We start from the raw sequence: 13,956 nt of genomic DNA, 5'->3' as shown, positions 1-13,956 counted from the left end.
TTCCCGGTAAATGTGGCCCCTAATAAACAAAACCCTCAGGTGTGGGCATCCATACCCCTCAAAGAAATTGAAGAATTCAGGCAGGCAGTGAAGGAGGACGGGTTTCATGCCCCATGGACCAAGTCCATTTTACGAGGCTTTTTCCAGCACCTTAATACCCCCCAAGATTGGAGGGACTTAGTTCTTGCTATGCTCCCAGACCCCCTCTACCTGCAATGGGAGGCATGCTTTTGTGATGAATGCTCAAAACAATCCCAGAAAAATAGTCACAAACAGCTAGAATGGAATTTTAATGCATTGTTTGGAGCGGGAGAGTTTGAAACGAATTCAGCAGGCAGAAGCCAAGTTTCCAACCGGTTATTTTGAACAGGTACACATCTATGCACCCAATGAGAAGCCATCTAAATACATCAAACTTCTACTGAAAGAGCTACAGCAATATATTAACAGTAACACAATTATAGTAGGGGACTTCAACACCCCACTCTCTCAACTTGACAGATCATCCAGGAAGAAAATCAGTAAAGACATAAGGGAGCTAAATGAAGAGATAGATAAGCTAGAACTATTGGACATTTTCAGAATCATTCATCTCAAGAAACTGGAATACACATTTTACTCAAATCCACATGGATTATTCTCAAGGATAGACCATATGTTAGGCCACAAAGACAGCATCAGCCAATTCAAGAGCACTAAAATCATCCCAAGTATCTTCTCAGACCACAGTGGAATTAAACTAACACTTAACAATCAACAAAAGATTAGTAACAGTCCCAAAATGTGGAAGCTCAACAGTACACTTCTTAAACAACTTCTGGGTCAAAGAAGAAATCAAGGAAGAAATCAAAATGTTTCGAGAGTTCAATGAAAATGAAGACACAAGCTATCAAAATATTTGGGACACAGCTAAAGCAGTCCTAAGAGGGAAGTTCATAGCTATACAAGCACACATTAGGAAACAAGAAAAGGCACAGATAAACAGCCTGATTGCACATCTTGAAGACCTAGAAGAAGAACAACAAAGGAATCCTAAAGCAACCAGAAGGACAGAAATCACTAAAGTTAGGGCAGAAATAAATAACATTGAGAATAGGAAAACCATACAAAAGATCAATGAAAGTAAATGTTGGTTCTTCGAAAGAGTAAACAAAATCGACAAGCCTTTAGCCAGACTCACAAAACAAAAAAGGGAGAAGACCCAAATAAATCGGATAGTAAATGAAAGAGGAGATATCACAACAGACACCACAGAAATTCAACATATCATGCGAGGCTTCTATGAACAACTATATGCCACCAAGCTAGAGAACCTGGAAGAAATGAATGATTTCCTAGATACCTACCAACTTCCAAAACTAAGTAAAGAGGAAGTGGATAACATGAACAGGCCCATCACAGCTAATGAAATTGAAACAGTTATCAAAAATCTTCCCAAAAATAAAAGTCCTGGACCAGATGGTTTTACAAATGAATTCTACAAAACTTTCAAAGAAGAACTAATACCTCTACTTTTAAAAGTCTTCCAGAAGATTGAAGACACTGGAATACTCCCTGCCAGCTTCTATGAAGCCAACATCACCCTGATACCAAAAGCAGACAGGGACACAACCAAAAAAGAAAACTACAGACCAATATCTCTGATGAACATAGATGCAAAAATATTGAACAAAATTCTAGCCAACCGGATACAGCAGTATATCAAAAAGATTGTTCATCATGACCAAGTGGGGTTTATCCCAGGCATGCAAGGTTGGTTTAATATATGTAAATCAATCAATGTGATCCACCACATCAACAAAAGCAAGACCAAAAACCACATGGTCATATCAATAGATGCAGAGAAAGCCCTTGACAAAATACAACATCCCTTTATGATCAAAACACTACAAAAAATGGGAATAGATGGAAAATTCCTCAAGATAGTGGAGTCTATATATAGCAAACCTACAGCCAACATCATACTCAATGGTGAAAAACTGGAAGCATTTCCCCTCAGATCAGGTACTAGACAGGGATGCCCACTATCACCATTACTATTCAACATAGTGTGGGAAGTTCTTGCCATAGCAATCAGGCAGGAGCAAGGAATTAAAGGGATACAGATTGGAAGAGAAGAAGTCAAACTCTCCTTATTTGCAGATGACATGATAGTATACATGGAAAAACCTAAGGAATCCAGCAAGAAGCTTTTGGAAATCATCAGGCAATACAGTAATGTGTCAGGCTATAAAATTAACATTCAAAAGTCAGTGGCATTCCTCTATGCAAACACTAAGTTAGAAGAAATTGAAATCCAGAAATCAGTTCCTTTTTCTATAGCAACAAAAACAATAAAATATCTAGGAGTAAACCTATTGTGAAGAGATGGTTGAGCAGGCTGCGCTTAAACCTATGAGATGAGTCTCTCCAGGTAAGTCTCTCTCTCTCTAAAGAGGGGTTGAGCACAGGAGGACGCATAAATCTCACAAGGTTGGCAGCCATTTAAGCCTTCCCTCCTCCACAGAAAGTCCTACATCTTCCCACCCGAGCATGGCATTCCTCTAAAACATTTAAGCCTGCTCCATTTTTCTTTACTGTGTCCATTTAGATATAAAGGGATAGGAGGAGATGTTGCTGAGGACTTATTCTGATGCAGTCTCCGCCCCCAGGTTTTTCTATGCTCCGCTAAATCCTAGACTGCCCCCTTTCAACCAATCCTGGCTCCGCCCCCAGGTTTTTCTATGCCCCGCTAAATCCTAGAGTGCCCCCTTTCAACCAATCCTGGCCCTACACGTCACCCCTCCCCTCTTGTTGTCGCCCAATAAAATGCCCCCTCACCCCTCCCCTCTCTCGGCTCTCGGCTCTCGCTCTCTGGGCTCTCGGCTCTCTCTGGGCTCTCGGCTCTCTCTCTCTGGGCTCTCGGCTCTCTCTCTCTCTCTGGGCTCTCAGCTCTCTCTCTCTGGGCTCTCAGCTCTCTCTGGGCTCTCGGCTCTCCCTCTCTGAGGTCTCGCTCCCTGCTCTCCCCCCGTGGTCGGCCATTGCTGGCTGGCTCCACGTGGTCTGAACCAAACCTCCCCCCCATCCTATAATAAAGATCTGTGTACCCCTTTGCTCTGGACGTCCGCTCTCTTCTCCGCGGTGCAGCCCGACACCAGACCACCTCAACAACATAAACCCAACCAAAGAAGTGAAAGACTTGTATACTGAAAATTATGAGTCACTACTCAAAGAAATTGAAAAAGACACAAAGAAGTGGAAAGATTTTCCATGTTCATGGGTTGGAAGAATTAACATCATCAAAATGAATATATTACCCAGAGCCATCTACAAATTTAATGCTATCCCCATCAAGATCCCAAGCACATTTTTTAGGAGAATAGAAAAAATGCTACAAATGTTTATCTGGAACCAGAAAAGACCTAGAATTGCCAAAACAATCTTGAGAAAAAACAGAACCGGATCACACTCCCAGATCTCAAACTGTATTATAGGGCCATTGTCATCCAAACTGCTTGGTACTGGAACATGAACAGAAACACTGACCAGTGGAATAGAATTGAGAGCCCAGAAATGAGGCCCCACACGTATGGACATCTCATCTTTGACAAAGGGGCCCAGACTATTACATGGGGAAAGCAGAGTCTCTTCAACAAATGGTGTTGGAAACAATGGATTGAAACATGCAGAAGAATGAAACTGAATCACTGTATTTCACCAAATACAAAAGTAAATTCCAAGTGGATCAAGGCCTTGGATGTTAGACCAGAAACTATCAGATACTTAGAGGAAAATATTGGAAGAACTTTTTTCCGCATAAATTTTAAAGACATTTTCAATGAAACGAATCCAATTACAAGGAAGACTAAGGCAAGTATAAACCTATGGGACTACATCAAATTAAAAAGCTTCTGCACAGCAAAAGAAACCACTACCCAAACCAAGAGACCCCTCACAGAATGGGAGAAGATCTTTACATGCCATACATCAGATAAGAGTTTAATAACCAACATATATAAAGAGCTTGCCAGACTCAACAACAAGACAATAAATAACCCCATCCAAAAATGGGGGGAGGACTTGGACAGAATATTCACCACAGAAGAGATCCAAAAGGCTGAGAAACACATGAAAAAATGCTCCAAGTCTCCAATTGTCAGAGAAATGCAAATCAAGACAACAATGAGATATCACTTCACTCCTGTGAGAATGTCATACATCAGAAAAGGTAACAGCAGCAAATGCTGGAGAGGATGTGGGGTCAAAGGAACCCTCTTGCACTGCTGGTGGGAATGTCAGTTGGTCCAACCTCTGTGGAGAACAGTCTGGAGAACTCTTAGAAGGCTAGAAATGGACCTACCCTATGACCCTGCAATTCCCCTCCTGGGGATATATCCTAAGGAACCCAACACATCCATCCAAAAAGATCTGTGTACACATATGTTCCTGGCAGCACAACTTGTAATAACCAAAACCTGGAAGCAACCCAGGTGTCTAACAACAGATGAGTGGCTGAGCAAGTTGTGGTATATATACACAATGGAATACTACTCAGCTGTAAAAAAATGGTGACTTTACCGTTTTCAGCCGATCTTGGATGGACCTTGAAAAAATCATGTTGAGTGAAATAAGTCAGAAACTGAAGGACGAATATGGGATGATCTCACTCTCAGGCCGAATTTGAAAAACAAGATTAGAAAAGAAAACACAAGTCGAACCTGAAATGGAATTGGAGTATTACAGCAAAGTAAAAGACTCTGGGGTGGGTGGGTGGCTGGGGAGAATACAGGTCCATGAAAGATGATGAATGACATAGTGGGGGTTGTATTGTTAAATGGGACTCTGGGGAATGTTATGCATGTACAAACTATTGTATTTACTGTTGAATGTAAAACATTAATTCCCCAATAAAGAAATAAATTATTTAAAAGAAAAAACCCTTAAGGCTCAATTAAATAAAGACAAAGGAGGAATGTACCCCCCCCCCAATATCCAGCTAGCAAAAGCCTCAACTACGTTAATATCTCTAAAATTTACAATAACTCGGACCTACCTCCTATTATTGTTCACTGGCAAACACCATCGACCCTCCCAGCTATTAAGGTCACATGGAAAGACCCACTCGATAAAATTTGGAATGGGCCTAACGCCCCTATTGACCACGGGGAGGGGTTTCACATGCGTTTTTCCCACAGAATTACTCCAAACCTGTCTGGGTTCCTGCCCGCCATGTCCGACAATACCCGCATGATGGCACTGCTATCCCTGAAGAACAAGAAATACTACAAGAGGACTAGATGCAGGATACATCCCAGGTTCCATAATACGACATGGCAGAATCTGGAAAATCTGGCTCACAGAACCCTCTCTACTACCCCTTCTCTGGTTGTCTTATGTTATGACTGGCTAGTTGTGTTTTGTGAGTGAGTGTGTTGAATGACCAAAAATTTTTGTATGACCCATCTGCTCAGAGTACTCTAAAACTTAATTGACTTTATATAAAAATGCTGGACACAGCCAATGTTTCTGGAGACTTCCACAAACATTCCAAAAAAAATTTTTTTTCTCTCTGTTGATTTTTTATATATAAGTCTTGGTATATATGTAAAGTGCTTAGTCTTAAACTGTGTGAGTAAAGACAGATCTAAATTTGTTTTTAAAATGATATGTTTTCATAACAAAAGTTTTTCTCCTGTGTGCTATAACTAAATGTTTATAGGTATGTTTCGAGTTTGGTAAACACTAACTTAACGGTTAAAAGTGTAACCTTGAAGCTACATTATTACCAGACAATGTAAAATTAATTTGCTAAAAGTAACTAACTATTTAAGGTAAAGTCTAAATATTTAATGTGACAATACATCCCCAAAACTAAAATACAAATTCTCTATACAGGGCACTTTTGGAGTGCCTCCAAAAGTGCCCTGTAAGCTATCTTATGGAAATTAATCTGCAACAGATCTGGCATCAATCTGGCACTGTAAATGTTAAAACCATTGTCACTAACATGCATTAACTCTCTAAGTAACCTGAGTCTGTTTATAGTCCAAAGTAAAATGGTTAAAAAGCCAATATATATTTTAACTAAAATTGGTCTGAAGATCCTGCTGTAGAGACTGCTACAAGAGGTAACATTAGATGACCTTTAAACAAAATCATAAAGATATTTAAAACAATTATAATCATCGAGGTATCTATTATAGTAAACCTCTAACTTGTTACAAGTTTTATTTTTTTCACAAGTAAGTGATTACAGCTATCAAGCCTTCATATGAAGAATCATATGTTCATATGGTAAGATATTAAACTATAAAAAGTTCCTCCATATACAACTTATGTGAATTAACAACATTCACATATTCTTCCACACTTAACTGATGTATCTCATCTTGCCACTATAGGCCTGCCTTTGTCAGCCAACAATTTAAAGATATTTCCCTTTATAACATCATCCATGCCACAGACATCTCTTACTACCCCCAAAGACAAATGGCTGTTGAGAAGGCCCGCCAAACACCTAGGCTCAATTAAGTAAAATAATAATAATAATAATAATAAATAGGGAAGATACATCCCCCAATACTCAGTTGGCTAAGGCACCAAACCTCTTTTTCTATAAAAAAATTCAAATCAGATGCCCTGCTAACCACGAGAAGCAGACTGTTTGTGTTTCTTTCATAGGAATCCCAGGAAAAACCATCTGGACCCCTGCACACTCTGATATCACCCACTAGATGACACGACTACAGTGGCACACCCCCTGAAACCCTAGATGTCACCTGACGCGATCTGAAGAACCTGATTCACAGACTCCAAGGACAGAACTTTTTTACTGCCTATCTGTGCTTCCTGCTTCTGCTTTGTCTGTCACGTTTTGGTGGTTCCAGCTCACTGTCTATAGAGAAGCAGAATTCCAGCAGCTGACCTTCCTCCTGCAGCGTTTCACCCCCTGCCATTTCTACCCCTAGTCGCCTACTTTGGACTGACAGTTATATTGGACTTGCTGGTTTACCCTTTGGACACTTTATACAATTTTACAACAGCTTCCTTCCCTTCACGCTGCTGGCTTTTCAAAGACTGACCCTGAGTAGTTCATAGACTTTGCAGACTGTTGCCTTGTGGACTATACAATGTCAAATAGCCCCTCCGCTTGGCAGGCCATGCCCTCCCACCTACAGGTCCTGCCCTTTGAGATAGGAAATGCCCCCTCATTACGGACCCTTGCCCTTCCCCCAGAGACAGGGACTGTTCTTTTGCACACCAAGCCTTCCCTTGACATCACACTGGCAGAGTTTAACCTATAAGATGAGTCCCTCCAGCTAAGTCTCTCTACAGAGGGGTTGAGCACAGGGGGGACACATAAATCTTACAAGGTTGGCGGCCATCTAAGTCTTCCTCCCCCACAAAAACATCCTACATCTTCCCACCTGAGCAGGCATTCCTTGAAACCATTGAAGCCTGCTCCACTCTAAGTTTCCTATACTGTGGCCATTAGATATAAGGAAAGGGGGAGATGCTGGGAAATTGTGCAGATGCAGTCACATCTGCCATGTTGTGCCCTCAGGGCACTGTCAATTTCCCGCGATAGTTGGAGTGCTATGGTTACTCCTCCCCCTTTCCATTCTCACGAGAGTTATTATCCTACCCTGGAGTACTATGGTTACTCCTCCCTCTTCCCATTCTCGCGAGAGCTATTCCCATAAAAGCCCTCCTTCTTCCGCCCCTTTCTCTCTTGCCTGCCTTTCACTTTGGGGATTAGACGCAGGGAAGGTTGCTGCATGAGGCTGCCATTTTTGCTACCTCCACATGGCCCAAACTGCTGCTCTCTCACCCAACTCTGAGGTGCCAGCGCAAATAAAGGATTGAGTTCCCTTTCTGCTCCAAACCTCCTTTTTCTGTGTCCCGCTGCCGCAAGTGACAGGTGTCTCTGTTTCCCTCTTTATCACCACCTTCCCTTCTGGCTGTCTCTATCCAATAAATAAATAAAGATAATAAAAAAATTTTTTTAATAGTAATTCAAAATAAAGTCGGAAACCATAGGTTAGATAATTTCATTGTTATGACATTTGCTGGTCCCTGAAACTTAAGTCATTGAGCTGAAATCTGCATTTTTACAAAACTGTTAATAGGATTGAAATTATAATTATCTGAACTTATCTTTGCCTTGAGTTCCTGTCCTCTCTGAATAGGATGAAATTTAAAACCTAAAAACTCCAGCTTGGACTAATATTTAAATCAAAATTCATCTCCTTTTTTAGCTTCTTTTCTTTCTCTATATATTTGTATTAACCACACAGACTCATATAATCCAAACTAATTAAAGCAGGACTAGAGAATTCTGATCTTGACAGTGTCATGAGCATTTCAGCTATTCTGGTGTGCTGGCAGCTGTCTGCACTGTGATAGGTATCAGCTGGCAGAGTGCCTTTACCACTGCTGCTGAGGAGCTGAGCTGAGCTAAGCTGAGCTCAGGAGGCTTCCGGCTCCTTTACTGCCTCAGGTCCACCCACCTGTTCTTTGGGTTACCTTATAATGACCCTCATTTTCTTGAATTAATTTAACTAAGTTTCTATTCTGTCTGGTCTATAACTTGTTGGCATAGTTCTAAATTTATCTATCTAGTAACAATAAGAAAATAAATAAAATATATAGTTTTTATACTTTTGAAGACTCAACCTAATTTGTGACTTTTGTAGCCTAGCTAAAGTGACTTTTCTCCCCAAAGTCTTTTTCTAGTCTTGACCTTTAAGTTGATGCTGCCTAAATATTGCAGTCTTAGCTAGTAAGCATTTCCATACCTCCTGCCTTTGGATCACTTGCTAATTTGATGTGTATTAATATTTACTCTATAAAGTACTGTACTTTAGGGGGAAAGATGAGTGAAGCCTTCATTTAAGGAAATCACCATGAAAAGGAGCCTATCCTGGTTTAGCAGTAAAGATGTCAAAAAGCATAGATGCACAGAAAGAGGCATTCTGAGCATACCGGCAGTCCACATACACCTAGAAATAGTTCTGAGATTTTTACATGACTTGGGTCAAGAGTCAGAATTTCCTTTTTTTTTTTTTTTTAACAATTTTTATTTATAAAAAGGAAACACTGGGGAGCCGGGTGGTAGTGCAGCAGGTTAAGCGCAGGTGGCGCCAGGCGCAGGGACCAGTATAAGGATTCCAGTTTGAGCCTCCGACTCCCCACCTGCAGGGGAGTCACTTCACAGGCAGTGAAGCAGGTCTGCAGGTGTCTGTCTTTCTCTCCCCCTCTCTGTCTTCCCTTCCTCTCTCCATTTCTCTCTGTCCTATCCAACAACGACATAATAACAATAACAATGATAACTACAACAGTAAAACAACAAGGGCAACAAAAGGGAATCAATAGATATTTTTTTAAAAATTAAAAAAAAAAATTCAGTTTAAAAAAAAAGGAAACACTGACAACCTTAACCATAGGATAAGAGGGGTACAATTCTACACAATTCCCACCACCAGAACTCCATACCTCAAATACCTTTCCTATTCTTTATCCCTCTGAGAGTATGGACCCAGGTCATTGTGGGATGCAGAAGGTGGAAGGTCTGGCTTCTGTAATTGCTTCCCCGATGAACGTGGGCATTGACAGGTTGATCCATACTCCCAGCCTGTCTCTCTCTTTCCCTAGTGGTGCGGGGCTCTGGGGAAGCAGGACTCCAGAACACATTGGTGGGGTTGTCTGTCCAGGGAAGTCCAGTTGGCATCACAGTAGCATATGGAACCCGGTGGCTGAAAGAAGAGTTAATATATAAAGCCAAACAAATTGTTGACTATTCATGAACCTAAAGGCTGGATTAGTGCAGATGAAAATTTGGAGGTCTCCATTTGTGAGGACTGCAGAACATGGTGGAAAAGGTAGCAGTGGACTCAGAAACCAAGGTGAAATTCCAGCATTGCTTCCCTCAGATTGTGGGTGAATTTGGGTAACTAAATATATAACTTCTTATTTAGCACTCCACTATGTCCATAAAATAGGAACAATACATACTGCCTATAGACACATTGTCTTATGAGTATTTTCTCGAAGTACAAGTTTTAACCTGTTCTTATTTGGGATTTTTAACTTGACAGTGTGAGGCCAGCATTTTTTCCCTTGCAAAAATTAATTAGAAAATATAAAAGTACATTGTATGTAGCAGTAATTTTATTTCATGAATCTCTGTTTCTCTGTGTTTGTATTTTATTTACATTATGGTATGTTTTTATCATTTGTTAAGGTAAATCTTTAAAGGCAAAGATGTTTGTTCCCTTTTCCCCTTCCTTGTTTTCTCTTTGTTCATTGCTGTCTTCCACTTAGAGTAGTATTTGGTGTATAATAGGTAGTCGGTACCTATTTATTGAAGGAATGAATGAAAATATACAGTATATGACATGGGTCATGACAAAAGGCATTTCTTTTATTGAGAGTAATGACAAAACATTGAAAACCAGGGAGTCAGGTGGTAACGCAGTGGGTTAAGTGCACGCACCTGGCACAAAGCACAAAGACCAGTATAAGGATCCCGGTTTGAGCCCCCGGCTCCCCATCTGCAGGGGAGTCACTTCACAGGTGGTGAAGCAGGTCTGCAGGTGTCTATCTTTCTCTCCCCCTCTGTCTTCCCCTCCTCTCTCCATTTCTCTCTGTCCTATCCGAAAAAAAAAAAAAAAAAACATTGAAAGCCATTGCTATCTAGCAGATAATAGTGTTTTGTATGACTCTGGAATAAAAATAGTAACTCAGTTTCAAAGGCAGATTTTTTCACCCTGAATAATGTATGAGCTGTCTCATTAAATGGTCTCAGTTCTTTGGTTCACATTGGCAACAGAAACTAAGCCTTTATGAGTTTAATGTCCATTGACATTAGGGTTTTGGCAAATAGGGCTATGCTGAGACTTGAAGATCAACAAAGATAATGTCAACTCATTAGTGCTCTTGAGCTCCACTTACCTAAATCCCTCAGCTAGCACAAGTCTGGCCCATTTCAATAGTATTAGGCTCAGCCAGTATTTACTGACTGCTTTTCTTTTTTATTCAAGTGTTTGGCATATAATAGACACCCATCTTATTATTTTTTAAGAATAGAGCTTGACAGACTGACAGAGGAAAATAGAAGGAAAGGCACCATAAAGCCACTCCACCACTCATGAAGGTTGCCTGATACAGACTCCCATGTGGTGGTCAGGGAGATCAAACCCAGATCCTCACACAGTACAGGGTGAGTCACTTTTTGGTCCCGTTAGTATCAACTTTTTAAAGATGTCAACATAGTGACTCCTGAGAGAGCTTGTATAAATTTTTGCAAAACATCTGTAGATCTACAGGAAAGTCCCAGTTGTCATGTGTATGAATAAGTACTAGGTCACTGACATTTTTTTTTTAATGAGCAGATAAAGAACAAACAATGAATGGAGGAAGGTATTTCCAGTCCTTAACCTGACAATCTAGAACAGGTGAGACAAGAAGCATAGTAGCTGGGCAGAGGGTAGATAGCATAATGGTTATGCAAAGTGACTCTCATACCTGAGGCTTCAAAGCCCCAGGTTCAGTCCCCTGCACCACCATAAGCCAGAGCTGAACAGTGTTCTGGTAAAGAAAAAAAAAAAAAACATAGTAGCTAACACTGAGTGCCACACAGTAAGGAAAGGATGAGTGCAACAGCCTTGAAGGACCAGAGAACAAGCAGTTGAACTTGAAATTCAAGATGAGAGGATTTCAGCAGCTAAGAGAAATAGCTTAGCTGATAAGATTGTAAGACTAGAGGCTCTTGATTCACCTCTGACACCACCTGTGCCTTAGTAGTACTCTGGTCTCTCTCTGTCTCTCTTGACTTACATAGTAAGATGATTTTTTTTTCTTTTTTAAAATTATTTTATTTTTATTTAAGAAAGGAGACATTAACAAAACCATAGAATAAGAGGGGTACAATTCCGCACAATTCCCATAACCTGATCTCCATATCCCATCCCCTCCCCTGATAGCCTTCCCATTCTCTATCTCTCTGGGAGTATGGATCCAGGGTCGTTGTGGGTTGCAGAGGGTGGAAGGTCTGGCTTCTGTAATTGCTTCCCCGCTGAACATGGGCATTGACTGGTTGATCCATACTCCCAGTCTGCCTCTCTCTTTCCCTAATAGGGTGGGGATCTGAGGAAGTGGAGCTCCAGCACACATTGATGGGGTCGTCTGTCCAGGGAAGTCTGGTCAGCATCTTGCTGGCATCCAGAACCTGGCGGCTGAAAAGAGAGTTAATATACAAAGCCAAACAAATTGTTGAACAATCATGGACCTAAAGACTGGAATAGTGCAGATGAAGTGTTGGGGGTATTCCCTGCATGCTCTTGTGTACTTCTGCTTTCAGGTATATATTTTTCCCCTAGTTTATGGGCACGGGCGAATCTATGCTCTATCTCAGGGGACCTGGACTATATCTAGGTTTGGGGACTTTATTGGGGAGTGGACCACCTGGAACGGAATTAGAGAATACTATGAAAGGAAAGGTCTCACCCGAGTGATGAAGTTGAAGAGTTGTCATTCCACACCTGAAGTCTCTGGTCACAGTCTGAAGTGAAGCATGCTGGGGTGGCACTCATTGCATGATTTTTTTTTTTTTAAATGAGAGACTTTTAGCCAGGAAAGATGGGAGAAGGGGTCAGGCAGTGATTACACACACTACAGTGCACAAGAACCCAGGTTCGGGAGCTGGGTGGTGGTGCAATAGGTAAAGTGCATGCAGCGCAAAGCGCAAGGACCGGCGGAAAGATCCGGTTCAAGCCCCCGGCTCCCCACCCGCAGGGGAGTAGCTTCACAGGCGGTGAAGCAGGTCTGCAGGTTTCTGTCTTTCTCTCCCCCTCTCTGTCTTCCCCTCCTCTCTCTATTTCTCTCTGTCCTATCCAACAACAAGGACAAAAACAATGGCAACAAAAGGGAAAAAAAAAAAAAAAAGAGCCCAGGTTCAAGCCCCTGGTTCCCACCTGCAGGAAGAAAGCTTCACTTGTGGTGAAGTAGAGCTGTAGGTGCAGGTATCTCTCTCCCTCTTTATCTCCCCCTCCACTCTCAATTTCTTTCTTTTTCTATCCAATAATAAATAATTTTCTAAAAATACTTTAAAAAAAAAGATAGGTGAAAAGGATTTTAAGGACCTGCACCAAAGTAGAGATGAAGGGAGTTGTAGGAAGGGGTTGTGAAACAACCAAAAGTTTGTCTGGAGCAGAGATTGATTTGTATAAGATGATAATTAGAAATGGGGGTTGTATGGGAAACTGGGGAATGTTATGCATGTACAAACTATTGTATTTACTGTTGAATGTAAACCATTAATTCCCCAATAAATTAAAATTTAAAAAAATGAAGTCAAAGGTAGGCTGGACTCCTACACTAGAGAACTTGAATTCCAGGGAAATGTACATAGCTTTAGGCTAGAACACAGCTGGGAGCTATTGAATATTTTTGAACACAGAGATTAGCCCACTAGGTTTCTATCAGTTCTTGAAAAATGAAACTTGTAAGGCACCAGAAGAATATTTTTGAATAATTTCTGTTGAGAATTTATATAGGTGTGTTCAGTTTATACCCACATCCCAACTTCAGTCCCATCTACTTCTGCTATCTCTTAGTTGTTGGACCCTTCCACCAAATTTCTCCTTACCTCTGTCCTTTTTCTGCCTTCTCTCCCCATGCTTTCTTCTATATCTCCACCTGTAACAATCTTCAGAAAGAGAGAGAGAGAAAAAAAAAAAAGGTACACAGTACTCATTTAACCTTCATAGGTCAGTGAGGTAGTGGAGTGGGTATATTTTTTTTCCATTAAAAATATACATTGATAGGAGAATCAGCATATTCTAAGTGCTGAACCTTGTGCATGCAAGTCAGGACCTCAGGCATGCAAGTCCTGTTTTACTTTTTGAAAATTTTATTTTACTTTTATATTACATGTCGACAGGGGTTTGAATTCATACTATTCCCACCACCAGAGTT

General features: G+C 40.9%; 1 protein-coding gene across 6 annotated transcripts in view; it reads right to left on the bottom strand.

The window, feature by feature from the left end:
- Positions 1-9,215: 9,215 nt before the first annotated feature.
- The window catches only part of KIAA1958 (KIAA1958 ortholog), a 245,450-nt gene continuing 240,709 nt past the window's right edge, over positions 9,216-13,956 (bottom strand). For 2 of the 6 annotated variants that reach the window (XM_060199959.1, XM_060199957.1), the window contains 2 exons: positions 10,475-13,687; positions 9,216-9,734 (listed from right to left, as the gene is read on the bottom strand). In XM_060199959.1, coding sequence (XP_060055942.1) covers positions 13,666-13,687 — 22 coding nt within the window. In that variant the 3' untranslated portion in view covers positions 9,216-9,734; positions 10,475-13,665. Of the gene's footprint in view, positions 9,735-10,379; positions 13,688-13,956 lie in introns of those variants that run through there. The other 4 variants (XM_060199958.1, XM_060199955.1, XM_007534758.2 and 1 more) reach the window with 4 other exon arrangements.

Source organism: Erinaceus europaeus, chromosome 10 (assembly GCF_950295315.1).
Source record: "Erinaceus europaeus chromosome 10, mEriEur2.1, whole genome shotgun sequence".
Lineage (NCBI taxonomy): Eukaryota > Metazoa > Chordata > Mammalia > Eulipotyphla > Erinaceidae > Erinaceus > Erinaceus europaeus.
The sequence above is the reverse complement of the archived record's forward strand: the minus strand, read 5'-3'. Positions and strand labels throughout refer to the sequence as shown.